This window comes from Salvelinus fontinalis, chromosome 18, assembly GCF_029448725.1.
Source record: "Salvelinus fontinalis isolate EN_2023a chromosome 18, ASM2944872v1, whole genome shotgun sequence".
Classification (NCBI taxonomy): domain Eukaryota; kingdom Metazoa; phylum Chordata; class Actinopteri; order Salmoniformes; family Salmonidae; genus Salvelinus; species Salvelinus fontinalis.
The window spans coordinates 23448141-23466016 of record NC_074682.1 but is presented as its reverse complement, the minus strand read 5'-3'; the positions used below and the strand labels follow the sequence as shown (position 1 = coordinate 23466016).

General features: G+C 44.3%; 1 protein-coding gene across 4 annotated transcripts in view; it reads left to right on the top strand.

The window, feature by feature from the left end:
• The window catches only part of LOC129815168 (rho guanine nucleotide exchange factor 10-like protein), a 193328-nt gene that overhangs the window by 122311 nt on the left and 53141 nt on the right, over window positions 1-17876 (top strand). For all 4 annotated transcript variants that reach the window (XM_055868654.1, XM_055868653.1, XM_055868655.1 and 1 more), the window contains one exon: window positions 12183-12254. In XM_055868654.1, coding sequence (XP_055724629.1) covers window positions 12183-12254 — 72 coding nt within the window. The remainder of the gene's footprint in view (window positions 1-12182; window positions 12255-17876) is intronic.

Genomic DNA, 17876 nt, shown 5'->3' with positions numbered 1-17876 from the left:
TTAATTAGCTCACCTGCTGATCCTCTTCCCCTCTCTTCCTCACGTTCCCCAAAGTCCTCCATCAAATCTCCCCTCGATCTGGATTACCTGCCTCCCTCCCTCCATCTTCCCTACATCCTCCCTCCTCCAACTGGGATCTTGTCTGCTCTCCTTGGCAGACAGCTGTAGTAGACGATGAGGGAGAGTGGGCTGCTGACTGACAATTGCCTTAGCGGAACCTAGATTTTTAAATGGTTCCTCACTGACACCTTATTAGAATTGGCAACCTTAATGGTGTGTGCATCGCTGGAAACCCCACATGCTGCCTTTGTACCTGTCGATGCTTCCTGTACATTTTAGGTGGAACTGGTTCACACCTTACAGCATTATGATTTACATTATTGAGCGTCCACTAGTCATTGTCAACACTAAAGATGTGCATAATCTAGCACGTGCATTTAGTTCAAGGTCCTAGCTACACACACACACACACATATATATATTTAATTTAAATTATTTTTATTTTACTTGGCAAGTCAGTTAAGAACACATTCTTATTTTCAATGACAACCTAGGAAAAGTGGGTTAGCTGCCTTGTTCAGGGGCAGTACGACAGATTTTTACCTTGTCAGCTCGGGGATTCGATTTTGCAACATTTCGGTTACTAGTCCAACACTCTAACCACTAGGCTAACTGCCGCCCCATACATATGCACACACACACACACACCTTTTATTTTTACTAGTTACTATTTTTACTACTATGAAATAACACATAGAATCATGTAGTAACAAAAAAAGTGTTAAACAAATCAAAATATATTTTAGATTATTCAAAGTAGCCACCCTTTGCCTTGATGACAGCTTTGCACATTTGTGGCCTACTGGAGGTCATTTTGCAGGGCTCTGGCAGTGCACCTCCTGGCACAAAGGCGGAGGTAGCGGTCCTGCTGCTGGGTTGTTGCCCTCCTACGGCCTCCTCCACGTCTCCTGATGTACTGGCCTGTCTCCTGGTAGCGCCTCCATGCTCTGGACACTACGCTGACAGACACAGCAAACCTTTTTGCCACAGCTCGCATTGATGTGCCATCCTGGATGAACTGCACTACCTGAGCCACTTGTGTGGGTTGTAGACTCCGTCTCATGCTACCACTAGAGTGAGAGCACCGCCAGCATTCAAAAGTGACCAAAACATCAGCCAGGAAGCATAGGAACTGAGAAGTCGTCTGTGGTCACCACCTGCAGAATCACTCCTTTTTTGGGGGTGTCTTGCTAATTGCCTATAATTTCCACCTTTTGTCTATTACATTTGCCCAACAGCATGTGACATTTATTGTCAATCAGTGTTGCTTCCTAATTGGACAGTTTGATTTCACAGAAGTGTGATTGACTTGGAGTTACGTTGTGTTGTTTAAGTGTTCCCTTTATTTTTTTGAGCAGTGTATATATATATATATATATATATGAGAGAGAGAGAGAGAGACAAATCAAACTCTGACTGTGAAAATTACCTGCAAAGGCCAGCGGTCTCCGGTGACTGATAAAACCCACTGTCTGCAGCCCACAAAACCAGCAGTATCCCATCGCTACGCTGCTGTCCCTTTGCTTCAGCTACCAGCCTCCTCCTTCTAACCGTAGGGCTTCCATATGGGGCCATATTATTACTGCCGTTTAATTACCAATCAAAAAACATCTCACTCCTCATAGCTAGCCAAGAGGAATAGCGAGGGAGAGACAGGCAGAGAGGGAGAGAGATTGGAACACGTGGGCTCTATAAGCAGAGAGAGAGAAGAAAAAATGGGCGGCAGAGCAAGAGATTGATGGAGAGAGACAGTGCATCTGCGTGATGAATGTGAATAGATGTAGAGAGACCGAGGGGATCTGGAGGAACGCACTCACTGGACAGATGTGCAGAAGCAGTCATCTGTCCCACATAATTTTTGGGGGTGTGTTTTGTGTTTACAAACACACCCTGCAAGGGAGAGAGGGAGGGATTTGGCAAGTGAATGTTATGAATTACCCATGATCGATGTTTCCTGCCTTTTGGACAACAGTAAATGGCGTGCAGCATCCACAGCTGACCTCGTTGAGCCACATTCCCACCCCAGCACCACACAATTAGATGTTCCGTCTGCCACATGGCCCAGCATCACCACCACCAATAAACATTCCCTCACGTCCATGGCTATAGTGCTGGTCAGGGAGGCTGCATGCCCACAGTCCTTTGTGTCATGGGGACACCAAGATCGAGAAGCAGCTATTCATTGGCCAACACTGAAAGCTTCCAGGCCTAAGACTGCTGTTTGCTCTTATTCTCTGAATGTCTATTTCTATTGTTTTACTGCTGACTCATAGATCTGAGAGCTGTGATTTTCTAAACCAGTTTTAGCCTTTGTATTGCAGCGATTCATACTGCTCCAACTCTGGACTGGTCTGTTATGGTCATGGTAAATGTCACATTCCTATAGCACTTACAGTCCTCCAGTGGATTCCCTGTTTTTCATGTACTGTATACTGTACCTTCCCAAACTTTTTAGTAATAGAAAATGAGTTGATGCTAAAGGGGTTACATTCTCATTCAGGAGCAACATAATGGCTATAATTGTTCTGCAGGTCCCAGGTACTAGCTGTGCTCTTTCAATTGTGAGGGTGCAAATAGCACAAACCAAGTACATGTACATTTATTGTATGTGAGGGGGTGTTGAGAAGCAGAATCTACAGATGGCTGTGGGCAGTAGGTAGGAGAGGTCTGTGCAGCAGTGAAAGGGCAAGGGTGATATTATAACAGTAGGAGCTATGGAGACCATGGTTCAAACTCTGACAAGGTACTGTATGTTAGCCCACTCTACCTATTTTAGACAGTCATAAAATGCCTTCGTTGCAGGAGGCCACTATTATGATTGACATCATACCAAATGAAAAGCTTTAAAGAAATGTCCTTTGTTTATTTCAACATGAAACAGTGCATCCCCATCAATTTCCCATGCCTGGTGCAATTTCTCAATGTGGTACTGTCATTTTGTCAGTAGGAGAACTGTGCTGTGAGTGCTGCTTGAAAGGAAGTTCCCAATATGAAAAGAGTGGCCATTTTAGACTGACCTGTTTATTCAAATGGAAAAAACACCTGTCAGACTCCAGGGAAATAAACATCACTCACAGGTTGACAACTTAGATCTGCTGGACATGGTAACACGTGTTGACGATGGAACACGGGAATTGATACCACACCACTGAGAAACGGGCCTATGTCTTGGCTGAATCTAATCCTCTTACAGGGCTCTATAAGCCGATCCAGATGTGTAGAGTCGATCCCAAGGGAAATCAGTCTCCAGCTAGAAGAGCAACTGTACCTAAACCATATGGGGATGAATATTTAATTATCTAAATTAACAAAACAATATATAATATTCAGTTGCGTTGCATGGGTAAAATCACTGGGGAAGCCAAGCCAGATTACAACCTGTGTTGTGATAAGTGCTTTGTGTGCTTTATAACCTGTTAGATTATATGTCTTGTGACCGTGATATATAGGCCTAAGGCCGAGACAATAAGAAGAAACAGTGGCAGAATAAATTCAACCACACCTTTGTTTTATCACAAAACCGAAGACCAACCTTTGTCTGGTGGAGTCCACAAAGTACACTGCTCAAAAAAATAAAGGGAACACTTAAACAACACAATGTAACTCCAAGTCAATCACACTTATGTGAAATCAAACTGTCCACTTAGGAAGCAACACTGATTGACAATAAATTTCACATGCTGTTGTGCAAATGGGATAGACAAAAGGTGGAAATTATAGGCAATTAGTAAGACACCCCCAAAAAAGGAATGGTTCTGCAGGTGGTGACCACACACCACTTCTCAGTTCCTATGCTTCCTGGCTGATGTTTTGGTCACTTTTGAATGCTGGCGGTGCTTTCACTCTAGTGGTAGCATGAGACGGAGTCTACAACCCACACAAGTGGCTCAGGTAGTGCAGCTCATCCAGGATGGTACATCAATGCGAGCTGTGGCAAAAAGGTTTGTTGTATCTGTCAGCGTAGTGTCCAGAGCATGGAGGCGCTACCAGGAGACAGGCCAGTACATCAGGATACGTGGAGGAGGCCGTAGGAGGGCAACAACCCAGCAGCAGGACCGCTACCTCCGCCTTTGTGCAAGGAGGTGCACTGCCAGAGCCCTGCAAAATGACCTCCAGCAATCAATCAATCAATCAAGTTTATTTTATATAGCCCTTCGTACATCAGCTAATATCATGAAGTGCTGTACAGAGACCCAGCCTAAAACCCCAAACAGCTAGAATGCAGGTGAAGAAGCACGGTGGCTAGGAAAAACTCCCTAGAAAGGCCAAAACCTAGGAAGAAACCTAGAGAGGAACCAGGCTATGAGGGGTGGCCAGTCCTCTTCTGGCTGTGCCGGGTGGAGATTATAACAGAACTATGCCAAGATCTTCAAAAATGTTCATAAGTGACAAGCATGGTCAAATAATAATCATGGATCATTTTCAGTTGGCTTTTGTAGCCGATCATTAAGAGTTGAAAAACAACAGGTCTGGGACAGGTGGCGGTTCCATAACCGCAGGCAGAACAGCTGAAACCGGAACAGCAGCAAGGCCAGGCGGACTGAGGACAGCAAGGAGCCACCACGCCCGGCAGTCCCGACGTATGGTCCCAGGGCTCAGGTCCTCCGAGAGAAAGAAAGAGAGAAGGAGAAAATTAGAGAGAGCCAAGATTTTCAAAATGTTCACAAATGACAAGCATGGTCAAATAATAATCAGGAATAAATCTGTTGGCTTTTCATAGCCCATCATTAAGAGTGGAAAACAGCAGGTCTGGGACTGGTAGGGGTTCCGTAACCGCAGGCAGAACAATTGAAACTGGAATAGCAGCAAGGCCAGGTGGACTGGGGACAGCAGGGAGTCGTCATGCCCGGTAGTCCTGACGTATGGTCCTAGGGCTCAGGTTCTCAGAGAGAGAAAGAAAGAGAGAACGGGAGAATTAGAGAAAGCATACTTAAATTCACACAGGACACTGGATAAGACAGGAGAAGTACTCCAGGTATAACCAACTGACCCCAGCCCCCCGACACAAACTACTGCAGCATAAATACTGGAGGCTGAGACTGAGACAGGAGCGGTCAGGAGACACTGTGGCCCCATCCGAAGATACCCCCGGACAGGGCCAAATAGGAAGGATATAACCCCACCCACTTTGCCAAAGCACAGCCCCCGCACCACTGGAGGGATATCTTCAACCACCAACTTATAATCCTGAGACAAGGCCGAGTATAGCCAACAAAGATCTCCACCACAGCACAAACCAAGGGGGGAGGGGGCGCCAACCCAGACAGGAAGATCACGTCAGTAACTCAACCCACTCAAGTGACGCACCCCTCCCAGGGACGGCATGAAAGAGCACCAGTAAGCCAGTGACTCAGCCCCTGTAATAGGGTTAGAGGCAGAGAATCCCAGTGGAGAGAGGGGAACCGGCCAGGCAGAGACAGCAAGGGCGGTTCGTTGCTCCAGAGCCTTTCCGTTCACCTTCACACTCCTGGGCCAGACTACACTCAATCATATGACCTACTGAAGAGATAAGTCTTCAGTAAAGACTTAAAGGTTGAGACCGAGTCTGCGTCTCTCACATGGGTAGACAGACTGTTCCATAAAAATGGAGATCTATAGGAGAAAGCCCTGCCTCCCGCTGTTTGCTTAGAAATTCTAGGGACAATTAGGAGGCCTGCGTCTTGCAACCGTAGCGTACGTATTGGTATGTACGGCAGGACCAACTCGGAAAGATAGGTAGGAGCAAGCCCATGTAACGCTTTATAGGTTAACAGTAAAACCTTGAAATCAGCCCTTGCCTTAACAGGAAGCCAGTGTAGGGAAGCTAGCACTGGAGTAATATGATCAAATTTCTTGGTTCTAGTCAGGATTCTAGCAGCCGTATTTAGCACTAACTGATGTTTATTTAGTGCTTTATCCGGGTAGCCGGAAAGTAGAGCATTGCAGTAGTCTAACCTAGAAGTAACAAATGCATGGATTAATTTTTCTGCATCATTTTTGGACAGAAAATTTCTGATTTTTGCAATGTTACGTAGATGGAAAAAAGCTGTCCTTGAAACAGTCTTAATATGTTCGTCAAAAGAGAGATCAGGGTGAAGAGTAACGCCGAGGTCCTTCACAGTTTTATTTGAGACGACTTTACAACCATCAAGATGAATTGTCAGATTTAACAGAAGATCTCTTTGTTTCTTGGGACCTAGAACAAGCATCTCTGTTTTGTCCGAGTTTAAAAGTAGAAAGTTTTCAGCCATCCACTTCCTTATGTCTGAAACACAGGCTTCTAGCGAGGGCAATTTTGCAGCTTCACCATGTTTCATTGAAATGTACAGCTGTGTGTCATCCGCATAGCAGTGAAAGTTAACATTATGTTTTCGAATAACATCCCCAAGAGGTAAAATATATAGTGAAAACAATAGTGGTCCTAAAACGGAACCTTGAGGAACACCGAAATGCACAGTTGATTTGTCAGAGGACAAACCATTCACAGAGACAAACTGATATCTTTCCGACAGGTAAGATCTAAACCAGGCCAGAACTGGTCCGTGTAGACCAATTTGGGTTTCCAGTCTCTCCAAAAGAATGTGGTGATCGATGGTGTCAAAGGCAGCACTAAGGTCTAGTAGCACGAGGACAGATGCAGAGCCTCGGTCTGACGCCATTAAAAGGTCATTTACCACCTTCACAAGTGCAGTCTCAGGGCTATGATGGGGTCTAAAACCAGACTGAAGCATTTCGTATACATTGTTTGTCTTCAGAAAGGCAGTGAGTTGCTGCGCAACAGCTTTTTAAAATTTTTTTGCGAGGAATGGAAGATTCGATATAGGCCGATAGTTTTTTATATTTTCCGGGTCAAGGTTTGGCTTTTTCAAGAGAGGCTTTATCACTGCCACTTTTAGTGAGTTTGGTACACATCCGGTAGATAGAGAGCTGTTTATTATGTTCAACATAGGAGGGCCAAGCACAGGAAGCAGCTCTTTCAGCAGTTTAGTAGGAATATGATCCAGTATGCAGCTTGAAGGTTTAGAGGCCATGATTATTTTCATCATTGTGTCAAGAGATATAGTACTAAAACACTTAAGTGTCTCTCCCGATCCCAGGCCCTGGCAGAGCTGTGCAGATCCAGAACAGCTAAGCCCTGGAGGAATACGCAGATTCAAAGAGGAGTCCGTAATTTGCTTTCTAATGGTCATGATCTTTTCCTCAAAGAAGTTCATGAATTTATTACTGCTGAAGTGAAAGCCATCCTCTCTTGGGGAATGCTGCTTTTTAGTTAGCTTTGCAACAGTATCAAAAAGACATTTTGGATTGTTCTTATTTTCCTCGATTAAGTTGGAAAAGTAGGATGATCGAGCAGCAGTGAGGGCTCTTCGGTACTGCACGGTACTGTCTTTCCAAGCTAGTCGGAAGACTTCCAGTTTGGTGTGGCGCCGTTTCCGTTCCAATTTCCTGGAAGCTTGCTTCAAAGCTCGGGTATTTTCTGTATACCAGGGAGCTAGTTTCTTATGACAAATGTTTTTCATTTTTAGGGGTGCAACTGCATCTAGGGTATTGCGCAAGGTTAAATTCAGTTCCTCAGTTCAGTGGTTAACTGATTTTTGTCCTCCGACGTCCTTGGGTAGGCAGAAGGAGTCTGGAAGGGCATCAAGGAATTTTTGTGTTGTCTGAGAATTTATAGCACGACTTTTGATGCTCCTTGGTTGGGGTCTGAGCAGATTATTTGTTGCGATTGCAAACGTAATAAAATGGTGGTCCGATAGTCCAGGATTATGTGGGAAAACATTAAGATCTACAACATTTATTCCATGGGACAAAACTAGGTCCAGAGTATGACTGTGGCAGTGAGTAGGTCCAGAGACATGTTGGACAAAACCCACTGAGTCGATGATGGCTCCGAAAGACTTTTGGAGTGGGTCTGTGGACTTCTCCATATGAATAGTAAAATCACCAAAAATTAGAATATGATCTGCTATGACTACAAGGTCTGATAGGAATTCAGGGAACTCAGAGAGAAACGCTGTATATGGCCCAGGAGGCCTGTAAACAGTAGCTATAAAAAGTGATTGAGTAGGCTGCATAGATTTCATGACTAGAAGCTCAAAAGACGAAAACGTCATTTTTTTTTTTGTAAATTGAAATTTGCTATTGTAGATGTTAGCAACACCTCCGCCTTTGCGGGATGCACGGGGGATATGGTCACTAGTGTAACCAGGAGGTGAGGCCTCATTTAACACAGTAAATTCATCAGGCTTAAGCCATGTTTCAGTCAGGCCAATCACATCAAGATTATGATCAGTGATTAGTTCATTGACTATGACTGCCTTTGAAGTGAGGGATCTAACATTAAGTAACCCTATTTTGAGATGTGAGGTACCATGATCTCTTTCAATAATGGCAGGAATGGAGAAGGTTTTTATCCTAATAAGATTGCTAAGGCGAACACCGCCATGTTTAGTTTTGCCCAACCTAGGTCGAGGCACAGACACAGTCTCAATGGGTATGGGTATGGCTGAGCTGACTACACTGACTATGCTATAGGCAGACTCCACTAAGCTGGCAGGTTGGCTAACAGCCTGCTGCCTGGCCTGCACCCTATTTCATTGTGGGGCTAAAGGAGTTAGAGCCCTATCTATGTTGGTAGATAAGATGAGAGCACCCCTCCAGCTAGGATGGAGTCCGTCACTCCTCAGCAGGTCAGGCTTGGTCCTGTTTGTGGGTGAGTCCCAGAAAGAGGGCCAATTATCTACAAATTCTATCTTTTGGGAGGGGCAGAAAACAGTTTTCAACCAGCGATTGAGTGCTGAGACTCTGCTGTAGAGCTCGTCACTCCCCCTAACTGGGAGGGGGCCAGAGACAATTACTCGATGTCGACACATCTTTCTAGCTGATTTACACGCTGAAGCTATGTTGCACTTGGTGACCTCTGACTGTTTCATCCTAACATCGTTGGTGCCGACGTGGATAACAATATCTCTATACTCTCTACACTCGCCAGATTTAGCTTTAGCCAGCACCATCTTTAGATTAGCCTTAACGTCGGTAGCCCTGCCCCCTGGTAAACAGTGTATGATCGCTGGGTGATTCGTTTTAAGTCTAATACTGCGGGTAATGGAGTCGCCAATGACTAGGGTTTTCAATTTGTCAGAGCTAATGGTTGGAGCCTTCGGCGTCTCAGACCCCGTAGCGGGAGGAGTAGAGACAAGAGAAGACTCAGCCTCAGACTCCGACTCGCTACATAATGGGGAAAACCGGTTGAAAGTTTCTGTCGGCTGAATGAGCGACACCAGTTGAGCATTCCTACAGCATTTCCCTCCAGAAGCCATGAGAAAGTTGTCCGGCTGCGGGGACTGTGCGGGGGGGTTTATACTAACGTTACGCTCTGTACTTACTGGTGGCACAGACGCTGTTTCTTCCTTTCCTACACTGAAATTACCCTTGCCTAACGATTGCGTCTGAAGCTGGGCTTGCAGCACAGCTATTCTCGCCGTAAGGCGATCTTTCTCCTGTATATTATGAGTACAGCGACTGCAATTAGAAGACATCATGTTAATGTTACTACTTAGCTTCGGCTGTTGAAGGTGCTGACGAACCATGTCCAGATAAAGCGTCTGGAGTGAAAAAGTTGAATGAGGGAAAAAAAAGTTGCGATGGAAAAACTAAAAATATAAACGGTAATTAAAAACAAAAACAAAACAAAACGTAAAGTTGTCAGCTAGCAAAGTAAAGTTGGCAGCAAAACGCACAGCAACAAAACGCACCGCAGACACGTCTCTATAGACACAATTCAAGACAGTTTGACCTCAGCAGAGAACCCAGTACCAACAGAGTATCTAGAGAGTTATTGTTTATGTGTCTGCTCAAACGGTCAGAAACAGACTCCATGAGGGTGGTATGAGGGCCCGACGTCCACATGTGGGGGTTGTGCTTACAGCCCAACACCGTGCAGGACGTTTGGCATTTGCCAGAGAACACCAAGATTGGCAAATTCGCCACTGGCGCCCTGTGCTCTTCACAGATGAAAGCAGGTTCACACTGAGCACATGTGACAGACGTGACAGAATCTGGAGACGCCGTGGAGAACGTTCTGCTGCCTGCAACATCCTTCAGCATGACCGGTTTGGCGGTGGGTCAGTCATGGTGTGGGGTGGCATTTTTTTGTGGGGCCGCACAGCCCTCCATGTGCTCGCCAGAGGTAGCCTGACTGCCATTAGGTACCGTGATGAGATCCTCAGACCCCTTGTGAGACCATATGCTGACACATGCACATTTGTGGCCTGCTGGAGGTCATTTTGCAGGGCTCTGGCAGTGCACCTCCTTGCACAAAGGCGGAGGTAGCGGTCCTGCTGCTGGGTTGTTGCCCTCCTACGGCCTCCTCCACGTCTCCTGATGTACTGGCCTGTCTCCTGGTAGCGCCTCCATGCTCTGGACACTACGCTGACAGACACAACAAACCTTTTTGCCACAGCTCGCATTGATGTGCCATCCTGGATGAGCTGCACTACCTGAGCCACTTGTGTGGGTTGTAGACTCCGTCTCATGCTACCACTAGAGTGAAAGCACCGCCAGCATTCAAAAGTGACCAAAACATCAGCCAGGAAGCATAGGAACTGAGAAGTGGTGTGTGGTCACCACCTGCAGAACCATTCCTTTTTTGGGGGTGTCTTACTAATTGCCTATAATTTCCACCTTTTGTCTATTCCATTTGCACAACAGCATGTGAAATTTATTGTCAATCAGTGTTGCTTCCTAAGTGGACAGTTTGATTTTACAGAAGTGTGATTGACTTGGAGTTACATTGTGTTGTTTAAGTGTTCCCTTTATTTTTTTGAGCAGTGTATATTGCATGTAACAAACAGTTGCATGACATACAGCATGGTCAAGTTAATGTTTGCGAAATTTTCGGACTAACGTTACTGAACAACTATTGATTTAGAAACACGGAGAGTTACTGCAAGTAGCAAAGAAAACAGGAGCTGTCTCCACTATTCCAGCACCATCATCAAATCATCTATGCTAATACAGTGAAAACTAAAAGATACCAAAAACTATTTAGTCCAATCAACATAACTTAAATATGATTTGGCTGTCCATGGTTGTGATTTCTGTGTGTGTGCAAGTAAGTAGAAAAAACATGTTGACTCACCCTACTTGTAGAGAAATGCCAAAGCCATCCTCCTCTCTTTCATGTTGATGAAATGCACTATGACTCCGTCGTACAGTACACGCTTTGAGTTTTTGTTTTCCTAGGCTACCTGGCTAAAATGCTTGCTCACTAGCCTAACTTCCTTTCATGGGAAATGATGAGTCAGCTACTTAACATTAGCCTACTACATTTAGCTACATATTGAACGTCCATCCTCTCAGGCCAGGGGCACTATGTATGAATTTACGAATGGATCAGAATCACCTTTATAATCATTGGCCAGATCGGAGAATTAAGTAAAACCACAAGTCTAAATCCTTATCTCCATGCATGTCTAATTTAAGAAACGGACCATTTTAGCTTGCTAGCTAGCCACTGAGGACAACAATGCAACGAGATGCAACAATTCCATTATTTTCTATCAATGACATTTTGCTCTTAATGTGATGTGATTGGTGTGAAGCCAAATCCAAACTGGCTTCCCTTTACACTTTTCTTTTGGAGCGCCAGGACCATTCACAGTTGAGCTCACTCAGTTTAGCTCAACACTGACTGGCTATTATTTTATACTTTTTTATCAAGGGAGGCCAAATGCTCGCTGGCTTCCCTTGCATTCAATGCTACGGGCGGCGACAATGTCATACGCTTTTTGTCCAGACAGCATCTGAGACAGAGGGGCATTGTTTCGCTCACTCGGATGCTTTCTCCGGTGAGAAATATTCAGCCTCTTGTGAATTGGCATGTCTATTTTCATCCTCTTACACTGCCCCCTTTGGTCTAGACCCATCTAATTACTGGTGTAAAAGCAGTTAGTTACTTTCAGGAAGTTCCTGCTGCACTCTGACAAAATAACAGAACTCTGGCCAGGGCACGACTCCAGATATCTATTCCCACAAACAAGTAGTGATGAGTTTGTCAGGGGGTACATTTTTGGGGGAAGCCTGCCTACACGTCACTGGTAATATTTTTTTATTGCTTAATATTTGTTTTGTTTCCTTTTTAGCTTGAAGCTGCCCTTCACAATCCGGTACAGGTCTCTGCAGGGTGCACCTTGCTACCTCAAGGCTACCTTTGGGTGAGTGACACATGCAGTGCTTATAGGCACACACACACATGCACGCATGCACACAAACACACACGTGCACACACACACAGTATTTAACAACCATTAACCATTAACCATGACACATTTCGATACTAATATTCTTCTGTAATATACTATTTATATTGGCCTCAGGATTGTTCACATCTTTTCATCTAAAATACAAAATATTTAGCACTGAATGTGGTTTAGAGGGTTTTCTCTTCAAAACAATTATCATCATGGAAACTGACCCTTCACGTTCATATACACTTTTAGTAAAAAAAAGGTGCTATCTAGACCTAAAATTGTTCTTTGGCTGTCCCCATTGGAGAACCCTTTGAATAACTATTTTTGGTTCCAGGTAGAACCCTTTCGAAACCTTTTTGGTAGTATACGAGTGTATGGGAGAAAGAAAAGACTACAGAGGGGTTTTGTGATGAATGGAGCAAATTTCACTGGCAGACAAAAGTGCCACAATCCCTGGACTTGTTGGAATTTAGCTGGATTTAAAATAGGACCACTTTCTGTGAAAAACCATGCCTCAGAAAATCATCTGTTAATCTTAGTTTCATTTTTTGGTGCCCCTCCTTTCTGGGAAGAATGGGCAATTGATGGGGTAATCCTCCTAATGTAGGTTGATAAATCAGGTGGATAAATTGGGTGGATAAGGCCAGACAGTGGAAGAAGCCCTCTAGGAAGGCTGTGCTCCATATCTGGGACTTAATTGTTTTAGTGGTTATCCTTAAGACTCTGAACTCTACTCACACACCTTACACTGAGACACACACACACAGACTACATACGCCCACACACATACCATTCACACACATGCACACACACATACAGGAAACACGTGTCGTCATCATTGCTTTGCACAAAAATGGCTTCACAGGCAAGGATATTGCTGCCAGTAAGATTGCACCTAAATCAACCATTTATCGAATCATCAAGAACTTAAAGGAGAGCGGTTCAATTGTTGTGAAGAAGGCTTCAGGGCGCCCAAGAAAGTCCAGCAAGCGCCAGGACGTCTCCTAAAGTTGATTCAGCTGTGGGATCGGGGCACCACCAGTACAGAGCTTGCTCAGGAATGGCAGCAGGCAGATGTGAGTGCATCTGCACGCACAGTGAGGCAAAGACTTTTCAGAGGATGGCCTGGTGTCAAGAAGGGCAGCAAAGAAGCCACACCTCTCCATGAAGAACATCTGGGACAGACTGATACTCTGCAAAAGGTACAGGGATTGGACTGCTGAGGACTGGGGCAAAGTAATTTTCTCTGAATCCCCTTTCCGATTGTTTGGGGCATCTGGAAAAAAGCTTGTCCGGAGAAGACAAGGTGAGTGCTACCATCAGTCCTGTGTCATGCCAACAGTAAAGTATCCTGAGACGATTCATGTGTGTGGTTGCTTCACAGCCAAGGGAGTGGGCTCACTCACAATTTTGCCTAAGAACACAGCCATGAATAAAGAATGGTACCAACACATCCTCGAGAGCAACTTCTCCCAAACATCCAGGAACAGTTTGGTGACGAACAATGCCTTTTCCAGCATGATGGAGCACCTTGCCAAAAGGCAAAAGTGATAACTAAGTGGCTCGGAGAATAAAACATCGATATTTTGGGTCCATGGCCAGGAAACTCCCCAGACCTTAATCACATTGAGAACTTGTGGTCAATCCTCAAGAAGCGGGTGGACAAACAAAAACCCACAAATTCTGACAAACTCCAAGCATTGATTATGCAAGAATGGGCTGCCATCAGTCAGGATGTGACTCAGAAGTTAATTGACAGCATGCCAGGGCAGATTGCAGAGGTCTTGAAAAAGAAGGGTCAACACTGCAAATATTGACTCTTTGCATCAACTTCATGTAATTGTCAATATAAGCCTTTGACACATATGAAATGCTTATAATTAAACGTCAGTATTCCATAGTAACATCTGACAAAAATATCTAAAGACACTGAAGCAGCAAACTGTGTGGAAATGTATATTTTCGTCATTCTCAAAACTTTTGGCCACGACTGTACAGTACCTAAATAATAAATAAATAACAATGATTGAAGTGTTTTGCAATGTTTTGGCAACATTGAGCTTGAGAATGTCAAGTGCTGCAGTTATGTAGGCTACATGTGTGACAGGTTGCAACACATGATACAGTACCTACCTTGAAAGATCAAGTTTTGCAAAGAGTCCAGCATCCACTGTTACCTACCATGCAATCATCACAGAAAGATTTTCAAACAGCATATATCTTCACCTAAGTAAGTGTTCTTCCCAAGCTACTGTATGTCACATGCCTGTAATTTATTTCCTAACAACATCCCAAAGTTAGGATAATTATTTTTTGGAAGATACACAATATCATAATAAGAGCCAGTGGATCCATGAATAAACAACTGGTCGGGCGCTCTGCTCTCCTCTGCTCACTCCCCCACTCGTCTCAGATCTACCTCCCTGGCAGGCTTGTCAAATGAGGTATGACACTAATCATGTTAAAGTGAGATGGGCTGGTGGGATTTCTGCTGGCTTTGATCACAGCAATGCCCATGTTTCTAATCAGTATGATTCACATGCATTTCCCTGTTTGTCTACATTCGCCGCTTCACTCCCCTTCTCTGACTGGTGTATTTCCCCCTTATACCATATATGACCTCTCCTCTCACCCTCGTCCTCAGCCACTCCAGATTTCAGACAAGTTCAGATTCATCCTCATCGTGTGTAACGTGGTAAACAAAGCAGGACTGAAACAGAATAAGAGCTAAGATTTTAGAATGAGTCATTGCCAACGTTACAAACTTCAGCGTTCACTTAGCCTCACCACCAAGGCATGTCTATGTTCATCCTCTTACACTGCCTCCCTCGTTCCAGACCCATCTAATTACTGCTGTCAGAGCAGTTAGATACTTTAAGGAAGTTCCTGCTGCACTCTGACAAAACAACAGAACTCTGACCAGGGTACGACTCCAGATATCTATTCCAACAAACATGTAGTGATGAGTTTGTCAGGACACAGTCATTTCACTGGGTCTGTGGAGGAATTGGATGGAGAAGGACAGGGGCAGTTGGATGTGTGGGTGGTTAAGTGTAGGAGTTGGGATTGCTTCAGGCTCTTGTTACACAGAGCCACTTGTCTTGAAGCTTTGTTTTCGGGGAGCTCGTCTCTGTAGCTTTCCCCGTGTAACAGTCCATTATTTGCTCTGGCTCGCTAGCCAGAGCCCAAGGGACTTTTCCCTTCCAGATCAGCATGCTGATACAAATCTAACAAATGATTGCATGCAAATAAGGCCAGGGAGGGGAGTCGAAAGGGTCTAAAGACTATATTTATCCCAAGTCTTATTCACATTTTATTTATTTATTTATTTCACCTTTATTTAACCAGGTAGGCAAGTTCTCATTTCTCATTGCGACCTGGCCAAGATAAAGCAAAGCAGTTCGACACATGCAACAACACAGAGTTACACATGGAGTAAAATAAACATACAGTCAATAATATACTAGAAAAATAAGTCTATATACAATGTGAGCAAATGAGGTGAGATAAGGGAGGTAAGGGCAAAAAATGGCCATGGTGGCGAAGTAAATACAATATAGCAAGTAAAACACTAGATTTGCAGTGGAAGAAGATTTGCAGTGGAAGAATGTGCAAAGTAGAAATAGAAATATTGGGGTGCAAAGGAGCAAAATAAATAAATAAATAAATACAGTAGGGGAAGAGGTAGCTGTTTGGGCTAAATTATAGATGGGCTATGTACAGGTGCAGTAATCTGTGAGCTGCTCTGACAGCTGGTGCTTAAAGCTAGTGAGGGAAATGTGTTTCCAGTGTAGGTCGTTCAAGTCATTGGCAGCAGAGAACTGGAAGGAGAGGCAGCCAAAGGAGGAATTGGCTTTGGGGATGACCAGAGAGATATACCCACTGGAGCGCGTGCTACAGGTGGGTGCTGCTATGGTGACCAGCGAGCTGAGATAAGGGGGGACTTTACCTAGCAGGGTCTTGTAGATGACCTGGAGCCAGTGGGTTTGGCGACGAGTATGAAGCGAGGGCCAGCCAACGAGAGCGTACAGGTCACAGTGGTGGGTAGTATATGGGGCTTTAGTGACAAAACGGATGGCACTGTGATAGACTGCATCCAATTTATTGAGTAGGGTATTGGAGGCTATTTTGTAAATGACATCGCCGAAGTCGAGGATTGGGCGGATGGTCAGTTTTACGAGGGTATGTTTGGCAGCATGAGTGAAGGATGCTTTGTTGCGAAATAGGAAGCCAATTCTAGATTTAACTTAGGATTGGAGGTTTTTGATGTGAGTCTGGAAGTAGAGTTTACAGTCTAATCAGATACCTAGGTATTTGTAGTTGTCCACATATTCTAAGTCAGAACTGTCTAGAGTAGTGATTCTGGACGGGCGGGCAGGTGCAGGCAGCGATCGGTTGAAGAGCATAGTTTTACTTGTATTTAAGAGCAGTTGGAGTCCACGGAAGGAGAGTTGTATGGCATTGAAGCTCGTCTGTAAGTTTGTTAACACAGTGTCCAAAGAATGGCCAGAAGTATACAGAATGGTGTCGTCTGCTTAGAGGTGGATCAGAGACTCACCAGCAGCAAGAGCGACATCATTGATGTATACAGAGAAGAGAGTCGGCCCAAGAATTGAACCCTATGGCACCCCCATAGAGACTGCCAGAGGCCTGGACAACAGTCCCTCCGATTTGACACACTGAACTCTATCAGAGAAGTAGTTGGTGAACCAGGTGAGGCAATCATTTGAGAAACCAAGGCTATCGAGTCTGCCGATGAGGATGTGGTGATTGACAGAGTCGAAAGCCTTGGCCAGGTCAATGAATACGGCTGCACAGTATTGTTTCTTATCGATGGCGGTTAAGAAATTGTTTAGGATCTTGAGCGTGGCTGAGGTGCACCAACGACCAGCTCTGAAACCAGATTATGACTTACATAATAATAATAATAATAATAATAATAATAATAATGTGACTCCCGTGGAAAGTCCATCTTTGCTATTCAGTGTCAGTTTTTGGGAGGGACATTACACTTCAGTTGGACAGTTGCATCAGTCCCATAGAGAGAAAAACAGCTTGGAGAATCCTGTTGAAATCCCATGATGACTTCACTTAATGATTGGAGAGAATTATTTGGAGCCTCCTAATTGAAATTTCTACTGCTCTAGGTTTACCTAGTGACATTGGCAGGCTTGACACAAGGCCAATATTTGATTTGACTTATTATTTGATTTATTAGGATCCCCATTAGTCGACGCCAATGGCGACAGATAGTCTTACTGGGGTCCGACACATAATGAAAAAGACATTACAGACAAAAGACTTTACAATTCACATACACTACCGTTCAAAAGTTTGGGATCACTTAGAAATGTCCTTGTTTTTGAAAGAAAAGCAGACTTTCTATCCATTAAAATAACATACAATTGATGAGAAATACAGTGTAGACATTGTTAATGTGGTAAATGACTATTGTAGCTGGAAACGGCAGTTTTTTTATGGTAAATCTACGTTGGCGTACAAAGGCCCATTATCAGCAACAATCACTCCTGTGTTCCAATGGCACGTGGTGTCAATTAATACAAGTTTATCATTTTAAAAGGCTAA